At 38.2% G+C, this 19,782-nt stretch overlaps 1 protein-coding gene across 2 annotated transcripts; it reads right to left on the bottom strand.

Moving 5' to 3' along the window:
* Nucleotides 1-7,197: 7,197 nt before the first annotated feature.
* LOC577905 (allantoinase, mitochondrial) lies at nt 7,198-19,384 on the bottom strand. Of its 2 annotated transcripts, XM_030987145.1 has the most exons (11): nt 19,044-19,177; nt 18,543-18,571; nt 17,886-18,039; nt 17,072-17,223; nt 15,076-15,190; nt 14,135-14,281; nt 12,527-12,672; nt 11,470-11,656; nt 10,654-10,792; nt 9,245-9,417; nt 7,198-7,707 (listed from the first exon to the last, which is right to left on the bottom strand). In XM_030987145.1, coding segments are annotated over exons 2-11 (1,416 nt in total). In that variant the 5' UTR covers nt 18,545-18,571; nt 19,044-19,177; the 3' UTR covers nt 7,198-7,506. The 2 variants fall into 2 exon arrangements, with proteins under 2 accessions (XP_030843005.1, XP_030843007.1); XM_030987147.1 differs by lacking the exons at nt 18,543-18,571; nt 19,044-19,177 and adding an exon at nt 19,290-19,384.
* Nucleotides 19,385-19,782: the final 398 nt, after the last annotated feature.

Raw genomic sequence — 19,782 nt, 5'->3', positions numbered from 1 at the left:
TACTTGTCATATCTGGGATATGAAGTCATTTGAAATAGATTTTCAGGGAATAACTTTTCTTTGATGTTCTTCCACACTGGCATAATAAGAATGATAACAAACGCTCACACATTATTGTTCACCTTTCCCCAGAACTCAACCTTCTCTTTAATTGACGTAACATGGGCGGCTTTCTGCTTTGTATCGGAGTAACAAAGCTGCTTATTGATTTTTTTTCCCAGACTATTTTATACCGCAATAGTAATCGACAATATTTTATTGCAACGTGCGCACTTCGGGAATGTGATGGTGCGGTTAGCGCTGATAACATGGCTTTCTGCTTTTTTTCAGCATGGACCCTACTTTCAGAGTATCAAAATACCAAGCCCACAAGAAAGTGGAATTGTTGGAAATATGCATTTATTGGAAATTACATATAATACTAGTCATTGCCACGCAGTTGAAATGTCCAACAATCTTCAAAAGTGAAGGAGAAGTGGGGGGGGGGGGGGGGGGGGAGGTTCATAGATATCTGATCCTATTTTGTGGGCTGTTCTGACTTTTCTTTTTATTTAATGATTACACCATGGAGCGACAACTCAGCCTATAAAACATGGCCAAACTTCTCGATTTTAGAAATCTTTTCCCCCAGAAGTTTGCTCAGTGTACCAGTACCATTTGCTTATACAGAAGCATAATATACCGGTATATAAGTATTGAATAAGGCAGACTAATGGGACATGCATGGTTGCTACTCCGAGTTTCACGCCTTACAAGCGATCATCAGACAACTGATAGCATTCGTCAAAGTACATGATTCCTCTACAACCTTGGTACAAATACGCTCAAAATAAGAGCTATACAATACAATAAGACTACAATACCTGAATACAATATAATAAGAATACTCATGAGTAATTCCAATTGTATTTTATTAGTTAGGTCATTTTAGGGGTATTTGTACCAAGGTTGTAGGATAATCATGTACTTTTAAGAATGCTATCAGTTGCCTCATGACTGCTTGCAAGGCGCGAAACTCGGAGTAGAAACCATGTCCCATTAGTCTGCCTTCTCTGCCTAGGCATTGACCACTGTTCGGAAGGATATATAGCAAAGCATATAAGAGGAAGGGGAGAGCAGCCGGGTCACCGTGCCCCAGAAGAAGAATACCCCCTCCCTCCCGTCTTCCTTCGGCAATAATCGGGCAAAAAGTCACAATTTGGGGCCGAAAGGTAAATAAATTTAAACTGGGAAAGTGGAAAATAAAGCAGCGGTGAAATAACGACTGCAGAATATCCCTCGCTGTTCTTTTTCGATAAGCCTAATATATAACCCGGGTTTAACCATAACAAACTTGTCACATGCTTTTGTTTTTTATTTTATACCACTAACATTTATACCTCTGACATTTTTACCTCTGACATTTTACCTCTGACATTTTTACCTCTGACATTTTTACCTCTGACATTTTTACCTCCGACATTTTTACCTCTGACATTTTTTCCTCTGACATTTTTTCCTCTGACATTTTTACCTCTGACATTTTTACATCTGACATTTTTACCTCTGACATTTTTACCTCTGACATTTTTACCTCTGACATTTTTACACCGAACCTCGAGGGGGAGGGCGTTCCACTGTCGAGCAGTGCGAGGAAAGAAGGAGTGAATATGTTGCTCTGTGACTGCATGACACGATAACAGTAAGGACTAGACGATCTTGTAGTTCTTACGACTGTTGCCGGATGGATGTAGTGGTGGATATCAAAGTCAACCAGAGAGCAGTGCACATTGTACAGTAAGGTGAGACCTTGATGCTCTCTTCTCTTCTGGAGGGAGGTCCATCCAAGTTAAATCAGCATGTCAGAGACGCTAGATGTATGATGATAGCGGTTGAGAACATATTATGCTGCTCGTCTTTGGACCATTTCCAACTGGTTTACACATCTGATGGTGTGAGGATCCCAGACATCACTCCCATACTCAAAAGAGGGCGAACGAGAGCCTGGTATGCAGTAGTTTTGAGCTGAGTGGAGTTGACACGCAGGTTCCTTCTAAAAAAGGCTAGGGTGTTGTTTGTCTTCTTGCAAGTGGCAGATACAAGCTGTGTCCAGTTGAGGTTAGCAGTGAGAGTACGTAATGCCAAGGTATTTGGCAGCTCACACAGACTCTAAGATTTCTCCATTGAGGTAATACAGATGTCTTCTTCCTGGAGACAGTTATGACCTGGCATTTCTTTGGATCTAGTGCCATCATCCACTTGCTTGACCACCCACAAAGCTGACCAAGATCCTGATGTAGCAATTCTGCATCCTCTGTGTGTCTGGATGGTAGGGCACAGAACAGTGTCATCGGCGAAGAGTCTGACTTTCGTTGAAAGTTGGTATGGCAAGTCATTTATGTAAGGTTCCGAGTACTGACCATTCCCTAATTTGCATAACAATTCATAAACATCACTTTCCGAAAGACTTTAAAATTCAAATTTATATACATTCTGGATGTTTCAAAGTAAAACCACAACTTTTAGGCTTGTTCAATTTTCCAACTGAATAACAACAACAACAAAATCGTTCAGTCTATTAGCACTTAATTGATTAGGCAATACATTGCTATCAAGTTCCTACAGGTGATCTTATTCAACTCGCGCCATATTTGTTCTACTATCTTTTCTACTATCTCTAATAACATCCTTGGTATAATCCCTCTCATTAATTTAGTTATAATGTTGATGGTGATGACAGTTATTATAATAACAATATGATATTAATAATGATAATGATAACAACAATAATGAGAAAAGTATTAAAATAACAATTATAATAACAAGGACAATAATGATGATAAGTAGTGTAATAATAATAATAACAACCACTACCAAAATAATGATAATAATAATGATAATAATAATAATGTTTTAATGTAAAATAACCAGCAGGAGTTAGGGTAAAAAACTGCCGAAATGTAACGTATCCGATTGTTTTATCCTTAACTGGCCAACCGGTACTCTCAAATTTCCCCCTAGGCATATATGTATCAGACTCGATGCTCTTACCTATTAAAAATACACTTTAAAATGTGAAGTAATTGGGAAAACGTCGCCAATCATGATTACAAGGTATATACGAGTGTCCATAAGTCAGTAGATGTATTATAATGCATGTAAAACCATCGTTTGACCAAAGTCACAGTCGATTGTTAAATGAAGAAAAACAGTTTCATTCATTGCAAATAAACTAATACATCGCATTCAGAAACCAATAGCATTAATGAAATCAATAGCATTGTTCATTGTTCAACCAATTCGGAATGTATTGCTACGTAGTCTTCGTCAGTCAAGTGGCACTATAATAGCTGCGCTGCTGAGGCCATCACAAGTTTACGCCACCCTTCTCTAGCTGTTGTTGAATGCACTCGTTGCCTCTGACAGCTTTTCCCCTGTCCATAATTATGTGGATGTCTTTCAACCAGGAACTAGCAGGTCTGCCTCTTCTTCGCCTGGCTTTTACTGTTCCTGTCATAGAGACTTTCCAAGACCATCTCCTTATAATTACTACATGGCCAAAAACCTGCAGCTTCCATCTTATGAGCAATATATATCTCTGTATCCATGCAGCCTGTCCAGTACACATCGGTTTGTTCTTCTGTCTGTCAACGGAACCCTTGGTATTCGCTGATACACCCACATTTCAAATGCATCTATCCTCTTTTCATCTCTTTTGGTCATGGCCCATGTCTCACTTTCTTAGTACCTACATTATAAGGAGTGGACTACAACTGACAGGCTGTATTGTGCGCAGTAAAAAATGTATAAATAAGACTACATTAGGACGTAGCTGCACTATATCTATTTTTTAGCCAAGCTTTCCGCATTTTATTCATCGTCGTGGACTGTACAGCAAATAGAATTTAACAAAGTTGTATTCCCCACATGAAAATAACATACAAAATAATGTAGAGTAAGAAGAATCAATATTATAATAATCAATATTCATCGGAACGAAACATATTTTTGCAAACATTACCTGTCTTTGGATTAGTACTTTTGGTGTGATGTTGTTGATGGCGCTGGCGTGTGTAGAGGGTCACGTGACGTGATATAGTTAATTGAGGCGTATCAAATGGGAAGCGCCCATAGAGTCTTTTTATATAGCTCTATGGAAGCGCCACATTAATTTTATACACCGGCATCACCTAACGTGTTACTTCACACAAGCTGGCGCAATCAACAACAATATCTGAATGACTATACATGTATAATTATGCAACTTCGGGGATAAGTAGCTCATTTCGTCTGTTTGGAGCAAGAAGGACGCTAATTCTCTGTACAGTTATTTGAGTTAATGCCCGTCTGGCTCCCGGCCAACAGACGGTTTGTCAATTAAATTGAATTTATTGAACTTTTGGCGTTGTATAATGGCGTTGGCATGGTTTCACTTCAATCAGCGAGCTCATGATATCATAATGGCAGCTTTATCGATGTCCACATGCACTCATCTATTATGACAAGTTCGCACTATAATATCAACTACGGCGTCCAATTTATTGTATACAGTGCATTGCCTCCTACAACATAGAAGGTATAAATATGACAACCAAAACACACGAAAAGCAAGTTCCCCTATAGTCATACTCTTCTCAACAGCAGCTTGATCTAACAAATAATCGACATCCCGTCTTGTTCCGCCTATTTATTTCCACCTAAAGCTTAAAGTATATTCTGTCTCTCTGTCTCTGCATGTCTCTCTCGCTGTCTCTGTCGGTCTGTCTTTCTCTCTCTCTCTCTCTCTCTCTCTCTCTAGCTGTCTCTCTCTGTGTCTCTCTCTGTCTGTCTCTCTCTCCCTCTCTCTCTCTATTATAGCTCTCAGAACTTCTATTCTAATTAAACAGACTGTATGTTCGCGTATGCCCAGAGAACATCATGTATGTAATTTTTTTTTCATGCGCCTCGTTGCTAATAGTCCGGGCTAATAGTGCTGGTTAACTCTGACCACCCGTTTTCCCCTCCAAAGTTAGAAGAGAAAGGTTGCTGTTTTATAGCTTATAAGTCATCAATTTCAGCATTGAATTCCCCTTCCTCTTCAAAAATAATTTGTTTAGGAAAAAATAAACCAGGAAACTCAAAAAACTGTTTCTTTGCTGAACTGAGGCGCCAGTGAATGAGAGAGAGAGAGAGAGAGAGAGAGAGAGAGAGAGAGAGGGGGGGGGTATCAGTATAGAGACGTGTGTGTGGGTGTGTATTATGTTTGTGTATGGGACAGATGGTGCATACGCCTGACAAAAGGATAAGAAGGGGGGGGGGTGGAGTAGGGAAGAGGGACGACTACCTGTTTCAGCAAAAACAAGTTTATGCTACATACTTGTCTCATTTTACCACACTTTTCAAACTCGAAACCATTCTAAAACTTAAAAAGGAATTAATAAATATATTTAACATCTAAATTATTCATACCCTTCATAAATTTGATGTTTTTTGTGTTTTTCATAACTCAAGAATGAAAGGTTGACTGGTTGACTTAGGCCCTTTGTTGAATACTTTTTAGATGAAAGCTTTACCATGTCACATTCTCAAGAAATAGGGGCAAATCAATTTTTCACACACTTGAAAAAATAAAAAACTTGACAAGGGTATGAATAATTTTGTTGTTTACTGTAAAGAAAGGACAGTTGCATTACCCAATGAACATCAATGCCAGCCTTTCTTTATCATGTACATGCACAAACGCACACCCACACCCACACACGCCAAAATGATCAGGCAGAACTCTAGTAATGAGATATAAAGAGAACAGTGAATATATTACTGTATTACCTGTACATGTATATCTTTGAAAAGGATCATTATTTATTTAAACGACACTAATGCTTAGGCAGCAAAACAGCTTGATTATTGCAACCCCCCCCTCCCCTTTCAAACATGTTTTAAACAGAACATTTCATGAAAAGAAATAATCTTAAGTATGTATTATATAAGTATTATAAATCTAAATTGAATTGATAGTAGGTAAAGAGTAGAGAATGGGCAAGAAAAGGCACAATTAGGCCAGTTCAAGGCACTGAAGTTTAACAGAAAATAATGTGTGGATTTTATCATTCAATTTATTCCAAAGTGAAATACAGTCATATCAGACAAGCGACATGATGTTTCATGAAAAGTTTTGTTCTTAAAATGCCATTGTATTTCAAATATGAAATAATTTTTGACCAAATTTAGATTCTGCATGTACATGTTACGCCTTACAAAACATATATGTGTGTATTTCTTTTCACTATGCTTGGTTTTCACCAAGATCAAGTTGATTTTTTGATAATTTTCATGATTAAAAAAATCTCACAATACAAAAATATTCTTTTAGTAATACATAATCAATTCTTCAATAATTTTTCTGAATATTTTCTTTATAAATCCAATCACTCAACATATACTCCACTTTAAACACTGGGAAAACTTATCTCTTCATTTGCTACGTCATCAAGTCAAGCTCCAGTAATGCGTTAAAAAAAAGTGAATACATACCGTGGTAGAGAATTAAAAGAGGTTTCACACTAAAGAATTATATACTAGCAGAATCTAATGAGTAAACTGAACGTTAACAGATAGTCATTGATCCTAATCAACATAGAAAGTTAAAAGAGATTGCACACTAATAAATTAAAGCACTTTAGAAGCACTGTTTCATTGATTATTTTATTCGTTTAATGAGTAAACTGAAAGTTTGCAGATAGACATTGATCCTAATCACCACGTCCATCAGATAGGAATTGAAACCATAGATTTCCCCTGTTTGCATAATGCAAGAGCATTATGTCCAAGGTGCTTTGGAAGCGCATAGGGACATTACATCATACCAAGATAAGTACTATAAAAGAACAAAATACATTCATTATTTATGCTTATCTACATGGATATATACTTCCTTTCCTCGTAGTCACGTAAAGAAAATCATGATCAAGTTCAGATTCCAGGGGGGTGTTTCACAAAGACTAAGATCGATTTTAAGTTGAACTTAACTATGGCTGGCGGTTCATGCCACTGATTGCTCTCACCATCATGATCTTGAAATAATATTTTACCTTTCAATAATGAATTATCAGAAATGTAAATTCTGTAGATTTGTGACCATGATTTGTACATCCCTTGAGAGACCAATGCCAATGGTGAGAGCAAACAGTGGCATGAACGGCCTGCCATAGTTAAGTCCAACAACAAGTCAATCTAAGTCTTTGTGAAACACCCCAGTTCGTAAAGTTATGCATGACTTTATGAACGACTTGTATATGAAGTGCCAGATAGGATGCCCAAAAAATGTTCTGAAATTTCCAATAAACTAAATTATGGCAAAAAATATACTTAAAAATGGTTGTTATAATAAGAATGTTAATCTACATCTGCACAGTTCAACTTAATAAATAATAATCAATAATGATTGAGCATCCTATTTGGCTTTTCATATACAAGTCGTTCGTAAAGTCATGCATAACTTTACGAACAGCTTTATGAAACACCCCCCTGGTCATACAATAAATTTGTTCAGAGGTGGGCATTTGGTGTTAAGGACTCTCTCTTTCGGCTTGGGTCGCACATAATAAGTGATCCTTTATGAGTTTCGCTGAAGGTACCCTGTTTGTAGACGACCTGACCTCTCACTATGGTGACCTGTACAGCTCCTTTAAGGGTCAGGCCACTGTAGGGGGTCACCTTGTGTCTGTGGTGAATGTTTTCAGGCTGGATCTATATATATGAACAAAGATACAATCAACAACAACAAAAGTTAAGATATGCCCAATTCCGCATTAAAGGTAAAGATCAGTTCTGGTCATGCAATTACATTGTGAAAGAAACATTGTGGAATCGATCAGAAAAAATTGATCATCTAGCATATAAGTATTGGTGTATTACTGCAAGGTTCTAGAATCATCAAAATGATAAGAAATTTGGCCCAATCTTGGTTACAAGTTACAAGCACTGTACACAGAAAGATGTATATGGGACCACGCGACACATGCATGACACGTGTGCAATATCTATCCGGTCCAGATAGATATAATAATTTACCAAATACATCAATTAGTAGGCGGTTTCCCAGCAAAATTTGTATCATCAAGTATTAGTCAAAACATATTCTTTCACATGTTTGGTAATAAGAGCTTCCATTTCATTTTTTGAGAGGGGGGGGGGGGGGGTGTGCTTTCAAAACTGGTCTTTACCTTTAAGACTATTACGCAGTAATGGTAGAAAAACAGAAATTGGAATGAAAGATGTTGAATATGGGCCCTGTAACATGAAAGTTATGATTAATTGCATCTCCATTCATCAATCATAACATGAGAGTAATTTTAATAGTTCCATACTATTAATTAAATGTAATGTTAACTGTTATTGTATAATTGTTTTAAATGGGGGCACGCTACAAGAGTCCTATCTCGCACCCCGGGGCAACGTGTCTGACACGGCCGGTTGTAGCAACTACTCCGAAGATCAAGATTACATTAATCTTGATCTAAGGAGACACGAACGAACGAACTTTACATGAAATAGTAATTTACAATGACTGTAAGTTGAGGATATATTCAACAACGCATGGTCAGAAACAATTTAGTGCAGCAAGATTGGAGTTTTTTATGTTACAGGGCCATGGTTTTATACCTGACCTGTCACCACAAAATCCAGGAAAATTCACAACGTGTCATTTCTCTCTTTTTAACATTTTCATAAAATGCATCTTCTCTGCTTTCCTAATAAAAGAGGTCCATAACATACATTTTCGAGATACATATATGTATATCCACCCTTTAAACAGATTTAAAGTGGGACTGCACTACTTGTATCTACTTGTGCCCTCTATATAGCCAACAATGCCTAAGGGGTATTCGTTGGTCCCCCATGATCCCCTTTTTCTTATGTTAATTGAGAGCTGATTTGATAAGATAACCACCTGGCAGTGACCATGCAGGGAGGTCTAATCCCTCCTGGTCAAACTAGTGCAGACAGGCTTTAAGAGCAGTCAAGTCACGTGTGCATTTATCCGTCTACTGGTTTGAAATAATAGAATGAAGCATTCCCTCTATACTCAATGATGAAGTTATGAAATGTCTCATCTTATAAAGTCCACCAAATTAATCGCAAGTTTGCAGTCTACTATCTCTAATGTACATAGTTGCGATTAATATCAATCACAAATAAGTTGCGATTATCAACTCTTTATAAGATAGATTTAGTTTTGATAAATATTGTGTGTATTTTAGACTAAAACACATCTTGCACTTACCGTGATGCATGCATCAGGATCCCAAATAACAATGTCTCCGTCCATGCCGACAGCGAGGGAGCCCTTGCGATGGGAGACTCCTGCTAGTTTTGCTGTCCGCTCACACATTAACCTGACCATATCATGGAGTCCCATTCCTTGCTGTTGAGCTCCCGTCCAGAACAGTGATAGACCTGTTAACAATATATGGTTTGAACACACCGAATCAAACACTTACTTCACCTGCACACACCCACATGCGCCCATTGCAATCCTTTTTCTTTTCTTTTCTTTCTTCCAACTTATTATTTAGATACTTTTTGGAAGAAAAAAAAAATCAGTATTCGTGACACTCCATTCTCCTATAACAGTGTCATGTGCCCCTTCCCCCTCCTCCTGGCTGCTATCAACTCAAGCATTCATGCTTATGATAGTTGGCCTCTGAATTTATATTGATTCTTTGATTTATCTCCATACTTTCAGGTTTCCAATCATTTCTATGTATTTATTTTTGTAATTCAGTTGTCACATTTTACTTATGTCAATTTGTTATATAATATTACTGTTGTTTGAATATTGTGTATTTGATTTTTAAATAAATGCAGAAACATCAGCTCAAAAAAAAAAATGGTATTCATGTAAGGCGTTGTGTAGAGGTGTCTTGGACTAGTGGGTACATGGTATGTACTGGACTATTGATAACATGGCTAGTCCTGCCGCAGCACTAATGTCTGTCAGATGATGTATGCGCTATAAAAACATCCAATATTATTATTATTAATGTAATTAATATTATTTCTTAAAGGGATTATTTAACAATGTTAAATCTGAGATGCACAGCCCTATGTGTTATCAGTGTCTGTGATTTTGTGTAATATTGAAGCCCTAACAAAATTGTGCTTCAAAATGATAAAGAAGTGCCTCAAAAAGTAAAAATCTTGGAGTGACTGGTTTTACCATACTCATTTTCCCCAATAGTGTTATGAAAACCGTTTGGCAAATGCAAAATTTGGTTTCGATTTCCAATCATAAACATCTTGATAATCAGACAGGCGATCGGCTTGTAAAAGTCATGGGGTCCCTGACTGACCTAAAGGTTTATAATTATCATTGCAGCATGAGCTAAATCCAGGATTTTGTTTCAAAATCAGAGAGAAAGTTACTGGATCCCTTTAAGGAAGAAACAGAGTAATGGCTATAAATGATTTCTTCTATAGTGCTGGTATCCTGCAGCTCAAGCACTCATGGTGTTTGCTCCAAAATATAATACATACTGGATATCAGTTACTCTCTGCAGATGCTCTGCTCCTCATGTTATATAGTATATACAGTCAAAACATTTTCAAGTAGTTCAAAAATTGATAATCTTTTGTTTTCAATCCATAGTCATTTGACTTCATAATGGAGAAATGTGTCTTGGCATTTCTTACCAAACTGCATGGAAGAAATTCCGCCCCAGGCCTTCATGAAGTCTCCTTGTTCAAGAAGCTTGAGTTCTGGAGTGCATGGAGAATGGTCCGATACCACCATGTCAATGTCGCCATTCTTGAGGGCTTCCCACAACACAACCTACAAAGTTCACGAGGGAAGAGAGAACTCTATTCAATTTGATTTATTGGTCATGTGTGTGGCGACATGGGGATGCCAAGGTGTGCAGGTGAAAGGTGTATATATACATAGTGCCAGTAAAAATGTTGCCGGAATTGAGTGCACAAGAGGAGAAAAATAACAGAGAACATTAGGATTTGAGGGATCAGAATGGAAAGAAAAAGAGATGGAGAAAAGGAAAAGAGAGGTGAGATGAGACGGTGAGACAGGCAAGGAATGTATAATGTATCATTGTAACTACACAGATCCTAAACATACTCAGTTATTTGTGTATTATGCACTACAAAAATGTCAGAAGAATTGACTGAGCTTATATCATTTCATTTTTCTGGGGCAGATTTAATTAGGCATATTAATTACCATGTCATGTGGGACCAAAAGCACGAGTGGTAGAATTTTTTAAACCTTATCTGCAATTTTTTTTTTTTTTTTTTTTTTTTTTGGGGGGGGGGGGGGGGGAGGCTACTTTTCAAGCTTGCTTGCATGAAAATAACACTCTTTAATTTGCATTGCTTAGTTTTGTAGTGAACTCCATGCAAATTTTTTTCGGAGACCTTTTATGACTTTCAGGGGCTCTTTTTGGCACTTTGAGGGCAAAGTCCCCCTGAGCCCCAGGGTGTATTCTTTTCCCTGCTTACCTGGTTGTTCTTGTCCCTGATTGGAGGACAGCATTTGAAATGGGTTCCTCCCTGCGGTACATCCTCTGCGTTGAGAGAGAGGTAATGATGACAGGTCTCTACGGTGAGTGGGGCGCCCTGGCGACGGGCATCGCGGATAATAGGGAGAGCATCGGCAGAGGAGAGATGGACGATATGACATGGTACCCTGTCCATAGTAAAGATAACAAATATAGTAAAACCTGAAAAATGTTCCCTGAAAAGCATGGCTCTTCAAATGCCTCAATATTATAAATAGGGCTTGTAACTTTACCAAGACTTGGCCAAATTTCTTATCATTTTGAAGATTCCAGAACCTTGCAGTACACACCAATACTTATATGCTAGATGATCAACTTTTCTGATCGATTATACACAACGTTTCTTTCACAATGCAATTGCATATTCAGAACTCAACTTTATCTTTAAACAACCTGTCTATAAAGACCACTTTTACTTTGTCCCTTGAGTGGTCTTTATAAATAGGTTTCACAATATGCTAACATCTACTAAAATAAGTTGCTTAAATGCTGCTCCAGTATTTAACAGCTTCAGTTATGCTTCCGTTACAGTTCAGACTTTTACAGCATTCCAGGATTACACCAAGAAAGGCAACTAGAGGTCAAATGTCTGGGCCAAGGGCAGTCCTGTACATGTACACACCAATCAGGGTCTCCTTTTCTAATGAGGATTGAAAAGATTAATTTAACAACCAAATTCCAATGATTTTGTTTTGTTTTTTGGAACCTTTATGATAGAAAGTCACACTACAATATACTTCTGGTGTTTAAAATGAATTATTCAGTTTTAAGGAAGTATGAGTCTGTGCGATAGGAAAAGTGAAAACAAAACAAAACAAACAAAAATAAGGAAAAGCAATGATGCATCTCTCTCTCTCCTTCAAGACATATAATCTCTGTTTTTCTCTGTTTACCCTTCTGCAAGTAGCTTTTGTTCCGTCACTTTGACCATCTATCCTCCTCTTTCTCTCTCTTCTTCTCCTCTTCCTCCCTCTTTCAACATCCAGCAAAATGTTTACCTGTATTGTAGGCACATCTTAGCCACCAGTTCTATTGCCTTGTTCTCCATCTGTTTAGGTCTGGAGTTTAGGAAGTCGTTATACTCAGCTGACGTGTCCACCTCTGGGGCTTGCTCAGAGATCGGTATCTCCATCTCAGCATGGAACTAGAGTTAATAAACAGGGAGAAGACGATATATACTGTAGTTACTTAAAGGGATTGGGTATCTTCGTCTCAGATTCTAAACAAAACCCTGGATTTAGCTCATGCTGCAATGATAATTATAAACTTTTAGGTCAGTCAGGAATCCCATGACTTTACAAGCCGATCGCCTGTCTGATTATCAAGATATTTATGACTGAAATTCGAAATTTCAAAAACAGCTGGCCTGTTTTTTATAACACTAGTCTACTGGGGACAATGAGTATGGTAAAATTGGTCACTCAAAGATTTTTTATTTTTGAGGCACTTCATGATCATTTTAAAGCGCAATTCTTTTAGGGCTTCAATGTTACACCATATCACAGACACTGATATCACGTAGGGCCATGCATCTCAGATTTGTAAAACGGGACATACATTGGTTACTTACCAATGCCTTTAATAATATAAAGTTATACTTATAACACAATATATGTAGATTCTTAATAATAATACTTATGAATGGTAATTACAATAAATGGATTCATATAGTGCCTTTTGCAGAGGATACAAGGCACTGTCCCTTAGTCTAAAAACAAATTAAGAATTCAATCATATTCAATAGATATGCCCCTTACATATAATTGTTGTACATTTGTTTCTACAATACCCCTGTATAAAAATTAAAAAAATCATTTATCAACAACTTAAAGAATTTATGAAATTTTCTGTACAAAGCATATGGGAGAGGGACCTCCCTTCACAGTTGCCAATTTGTGTTTGGGTGATAATGATTACAACTTTAACTTGTAATTTGTGGATAATTTTTTCAAATTCATTTTGCCCTTAATGTGTCAACTCTAACCTAACTACTGATAATACCACAAAAATTGGTAATCTCCAAGGCCCAAATTACATCCCTTGTGTTTTACATGCTTTCATACAGATGTTTTCCAAAAAATGAAAGCAATATAGGGTTCATAATACTAGTTTGAAGGCACGAAACAGGATTCCTCCTGCTGAAATGGGAACTGAGTCAGCAAACATGTATGATATACGTATCAGAGCTGCCAACCTCAAGAACAGTAATTTTGGGAATAAATCAGTAATTTCCTAGGCAGCGCTATGAATCTTTAAAAAAACGGCACGCCAACACTGTGCGGACGCATGAGCGCATGATTATCTGAAATTTTTGGTGATTTTACTCACACAAATTTGCTAAATATTGATTTTTAAGTCATCGCAACACATCACTTTTCCATGAAAAATAAGCTTCTATTAAGAGAATACTTGATACTTTTCCGTCTTTATCAGCGAATGTTGGATGGCTGCCATACTGCACAGTACTCGCTACGATAAATCATACATGTATTCACAGTTTAATCCGCAATTTGAGACAACATTCTGTACTGCCGTAATGATCGTTCTTTTCCGTGCCAATTACGGGAAATCTATACTAGTTGGCAGCTCTGATGCTGGATATTTACCAGAAGAACGCTGTTAGTACCCTTGAGTTGTTTCATGGCCTCATGAAGATCTTCCTCGGTAACATGAGGGAACTCATCCACTCCGCTGTGAATGAGAAAGCATTTGAACCCAGCTATACCGGCCTGGATCATGGGTCGTAGGTCAAACTGGGCCGTGAGAAAAGAAAAAGGAAGATACAGTTCTTGTAAAGCAAATGATTATATCACAAATGTTATTTCTCTACGTGCTGTAATGGTGAACATAAAGAAACATCGTTTATTGAATAACAAGAACTTTGAAAAATTAAAAATACAATTAAAAAGGTTCAGGCTTTTGGTATACCACATGATAAATACAATGTGGCATTTAGAGCTGTATGTGTGGCATAATTATAGAGAGTTAAGATATGTTTTATTAACATCGCTTGCCACAGGGGCAAAGTAATCACTACATGTTTCTTTTATAGTGCCTAATAATTAAACTACACCTGATGATTTGTTTTGTGATAAGGAGCTTGTGACTTCACTAAATTGTATTTCTCCTCAAATTTCTGATTGTTATTAAGAGTTATTTACACATTTGTATTTTTGTTATTAAGAATTTATTTATTTATTTATTTATTTATTTAGACATTTGTATTCTTGTTGTTATTTCCACATGTGTATTCTTGTTATTTTAATTTGTATTATGAATTATATTTGTTTTGTTTATGTATATTGTCATACGGACTTGCTGAAAAACAGCCTTGTGGCTGATAGCAGGTGTTTTTAACCGTGGATAAATAAATAAAAACAAACAAACAAACAAACGGACCAAAAAGCTGATATTATTGTCCTTAGCATTTCCAGCCAGGTAATTAAACCACTTGACTAGGACACCCCTTCTATTGAAAGCAATCTTTTGAATTACACACCACCAGTGTGTGCTATCAGAATTGTGAGGACCCTTTGTTTTTGCCTACCTGGTTTTGGGGCACAACTCCTCCCCAGAATGCAACATCCACATAGGATGAAGCCTTGGCATGTGACATCTTCTCATGGAATGCGTTTAATGTCGTTGTGGGTGGAATGCTATTCCTGGAAAAACAAACAAAGAGGAAATGTGTTATTTATTCTTTTCATTCAAGGCTAGACAATTGCTCACTGTTTAAATGTGTATTTTACTTTAACACAGAGATTTGTATTATTGCCTACTTTGTTATTTCATGTACCGGTACATTTATAATTCTAATCATTGCTCTCAGTCAGAACGAAATGATTACATAATAGATATGTAGAGGTGTTGCGGTCGAGTGGATACGTCGCCAGACTGTCGATCACAAGGTCCACGGTTCGAGTCCCGCCGCCGCACTAATGTCCTTTGGCAAGACATTGATCTACATTTGCCACACTCCACCCAGGCGAAGTTAATGGGTACCTGGTAGGAATTTTTTCCTTGAAATGCTAGAGCGCTGTATGGCAGCCGTGCTAAAGTCAGGGTAATAATCGGGAGCACCAGGAGGGTCAAATCTGACTGACATGAGTGCTATATAAGAACCCATTATTATTATTGTTATAACTTCCTAATGGAGCTCTCACACTCTGCCGTGTAGGCCTACCGTCCACCTGCCCGGCTATTAAAAAAAAAAAAAGTCCAGAACGTTGGGTTTTGAGCGAACTTGTCCCCGGCCGCAAAAAAAAATTCATAAAATTAATCTTTTCACCGTTTCGTTGCCATCTTCTGACCGTTCTCACCGGGCGCATACCGGGTGTTGAACGTGCTTCTACCGTCTTCACCGCCCAGATTGACTTTTGTTGAAAATTTTGGCCGTTTCCATACCGGGCCCATACCGGGTCTCGAACGTGTGCACCGGGTTTGTAGCAGCCACCTACCAGTCACTTAGCGTCCCCTCACCGCTCGGAGCGTCCTGTGAGCGAGTCCCCGGACTGCTGACGTCATGACACGACTGCCATAAATACCCCGATTTGAACTGCAACGGTCAGTCCGCTCTCCATTTTTCATCACCGTTCTGTAACGGGTTATGAGCGTGTTGTGAACGTGTTCATACAATGTGACTGTTTTCATACATAACGTATTCATACCGTCCTCATACCGTTCAACACCGTCCTCTTGCCGCTTACTTGCGGCCGGTGCCAGCCGGCCAAAGTTTCGAACATGCCCAAAATTTTCGCCCGGTCCCACCGGGTGTAAATAAGCGCCAACGCCCTATTTACGTGTTGCCCGCTTTGATAACGAACCACCGTGTGCCCTCGCCATTCTCCACCGTCCGCAGACATTTTCGCGCACGGTGGCACACGGTAGGCCTACACGGCAGAGTGTGAGAGTCACTTTACCGTTTTATTTCCTACACAATTAGTTGCAATTACTTTTTTTTTATATACATGTAACTAACTACCTGCTCTCCTTTTATAAGTTCATTACTTTTGTTTGTAAAGCACTGTGAGAACCCATTCTCAGTTGAACTGCAATATATAGAACAATGAAATGTATTTTCTAAATTCTTTTAAATATTTTTGCTGGTACGTGAGGGAGCAAGTGAGTGTGTGTGTGTTGGGTATGTGCTTATGATTTAAAGGGATCGTTTATGTTAAATCTGAGATGCATGGCCCTACCTGTAATCAGTGTCTGTGATATGGTTTTATATTGAAGCCCTAAAAAAATTGTGCTTCAAAATGATCACGAAGTGCCTCAAAAAATTGAAAACCTTTGATTGACCGGTTATACCATACTTGTTTTCTCCAATAGACTGTAGTGTTATGAAAACCGTTTGGCAAACAGGAAATTTGATTTCGATTTTCAATCATAAATATCTTGATAATCAGACAGGCGATCGGCTTGTAAAAGTCATGGGGTTCCTGACTGACCTAAATGTTTATAATTATCATTGCAGCATGAGCTAAATCAAGGATTTTTTTAAAGGATCTAAGACAAAGTTAACGGATCCCTTGAACACTTACAGTGGCATGTCAACGATGGTAGTGACTCCACCAGCTGCTGCAGCTCTAGTGGCAGTCCTGTACCCTTCCCACAGGGTTCGACCAGGTTCATTGACATGTACATGACTGTCCACAACTCCTGGCATTACCAAATTTTGGCCTGCATCTATATCCTGCAAAAAGAACAAACAGACTTTGTAAAAAGTGGCAGATTTCTGTGTGTGTTTGTATGTGTTTATTGTGTAACTGAAAACAATAGTCAGTTCAGGTATCATCATCATCTTGTTCTTCCTCCGCTATTTCGGAGATCAGCGATCCCATAGGCTGCAAGACATATACTAAACTGGTCACAGGAGCACAAGAGTGAAGCTAAAGGGTAACATCAAGGCAATGGACTGATAGCAACTATCAACAGATAGTTGACAGCTGGTTACACCAGCAGTTCCTGTAAGGAGAGTTATTATGAGAAATAGTGCTGTAACGAAAAGCGGAACTGACAACCTGAAAGCATAATGCCCCCGGCAACACCTTCTGCAGTTCTGGTTAATGGTTAATTCAATTTAAAATATAAAAAATCATGACCCTATCATATTCCACTTTTGACCCCTTTATCTGAACTCTAATCAGTTAACCCTTGCAGTCTCATGCAGTTTGGTTAAAATTGCTCCAATGCATTTCACGACCGAAAAACATATTGCCCTTGGCAACACCTTCAAAAGCGGAGCCTGGCATAAGAAAATACTGTAGGCCTTATACACAGATGATGACAGATCACAAATTTGCACTTATTGAAAAGAATAGATCCACATGAAAAATTATAGTAAAAAAGTCTTACTCTGTCTTGATTCCAGGGCACCTGATCCAAATCTGAACGGTGAATGGCCTGTATGACTCCATCTTTGATTTCTATGATGGCTGGAGCCACGACCCCTTCAGGCAACACGACCTTCTGACCTCTGACACGAAGACTACTCATCCTCCCAATAGACCTTCATATAGTACACAGAAAAATGAGAAAATTCCACATTTTATTGACCTATTCATGGTTTATTACATTTAGTGAATGGCAGACGCTGGCTGTATTGCTCACAACTTACAAAATATGCATTTTAAACAAGAGGGTAAATTCAATAAACCAGTAACTGCATGTAGGTCTACAATTATTAGAGTCAAATATTGTAATAAATGTGTAAAGAGAAAGTTACTAACAGTAAGAGCATTAAAGGCCCACTGCACTACGGGTAGCTACTTGCGCCCTCTATATAACAAACAATGCCTAATCGGTGACCATTGGTCCCCCATGATCCTCTTTTTCTTATGTTAACTGAGAGGTGAGTTGATGAGATAACCACCTGTCCAGTGACCTTATAGAGCGGTTTAATCCCTCCTGTAAACTACGGCAGATAAGCTTTAATCCATGGGTGATGAATAGTTAACAGAGCATTGAAACACACACTGACTCTAAAAGTGTTATTATTGCAAAGGACATAACATTTAGTGCGACTTAGAACTCCATAGAAACTACTCCCCAGAGGGAATAACAGGTAAACGATTCCTCGTCCTATTAATACCCATGTTGAATATTGTTGATTCAAAATGGCAAAGAGAAATTACGCATGCACAGAGCACCACACCACATACTGCGCATTTTCTCTTCGCCATGTTGAATCGACGATATACAACATGCAACAAGTCAAGTGAACATAGGAATTAGACTCTAGGATGAATTTAGACCGAATTTTCCGTCTTTTTCGTTCGTTAGCCTCTAAAGAGAGAGCCGACCCTACCCCAATAAGAGGCTAACGAACGAAAGAGACGGAAAATTCGGTCTAGACTAGACTCTAGGATGAATTGGGTTAATTAAGAGAGGAATCACTCTTTTTCCCCATGGAACTTGGAAGGCTTCTTTAAATTATAATTTCAAGTGGTTGAACATTGTAAGTCCAAAATTGTAATTACTACTTCTTTACATTTCGAAAAAATGTGACCCAACCCGCTGTTTTAATCGTTTTCCTATGCAGGCTCAGGCTCTGGAGCTCCGACGCCGGAGTTACGGCCTCCCATCCCATAGCCATGCCTGCCACGAGCGTCTCGGGCTCCGTCACCGCACTAACTGCGCCAGGCTTATCGACCGTATCGTCGAACACATTCACACACGTTAACAAACAAACGTTAAATTAAGCTATATAGTTTCGGCTATATCGTCATCCGAGTCACTGGGGACAAACTTGAGACGTACCTTATTTTCCAGCAATCTTTCTAAAGGATTCACGGTTGGGAGGTTGTCAAAAGAAATCTAGATTCTAATGTCCACGATGCGAAAAGTTGCGAAGTACGGTACGGTAGTAGTTCACACATAACATTCCTGTACCGCGCGCGATCGATCGCGACGGACCTTGTTTTGATGGTAGCTGTGAGCAAACAAACAAAATTTTGCACAATTTCAAAATATTGCTGGTATGCTGCTCATAATAAATTTAGGCCTAAAGCGTATGGATTAATTTCATGAATGTTTAATTTGAAATAATTACTTCTACTTACTTAAAAGCAAGGAATTATGTTTATACATTTCATAGCTTGTTAGTAATATTCGTTTGTTTTCGGGTTAGCATGGTTTTTGTTTTCGAAATGTCAGCTACCAAAAAATTATCACTTGCCATTATCAACAACATTATTATCATCATCACCATCATCTTAATTATCATCATCATCATGAAAACTGTTGTATAGAT

Source organism: Strongylocentrotus purpuratus, unplaced genomic scaffold, assembly GCF_000002235.5.
Source record: "Strongylocentrotus purpuratus isolate Spur 01 unplaced genomic scaffold, Spur_5.0 spur5_scaffold_16, whole genome shotgun sequence".
In the NCBI taxonomy this organism is placed as follows: Eukaryota; Metazoa; Echinodermata; class Echinoidea; order Camarodonta; family Strongylocentrotidae; genus Strongylocentrotus; species Strongylocentrotus purpuratus.
This window is presented reverse-complemented; position numbering and strand designations above follow the sequence as displayed.

Coding starts and splice junctions, on each gene's coding strand:
- LOC577905 (XM_030987145.1), bottom strand. Junction 12,673..14,134: donor GTACTAACAGCGTTCTTCTG/GTAAATATCCAG, acceptor TATTAACTCTAG/TTCCATGCTGAGATGGAGAT. Junction 10,793..11,469: donor TCAGGGACAAGAACAACCAG/GTAAGCAGGGAA, acceptor TGAACTTTGTAG/GTTGTGTTGTGGGAAGCCCT.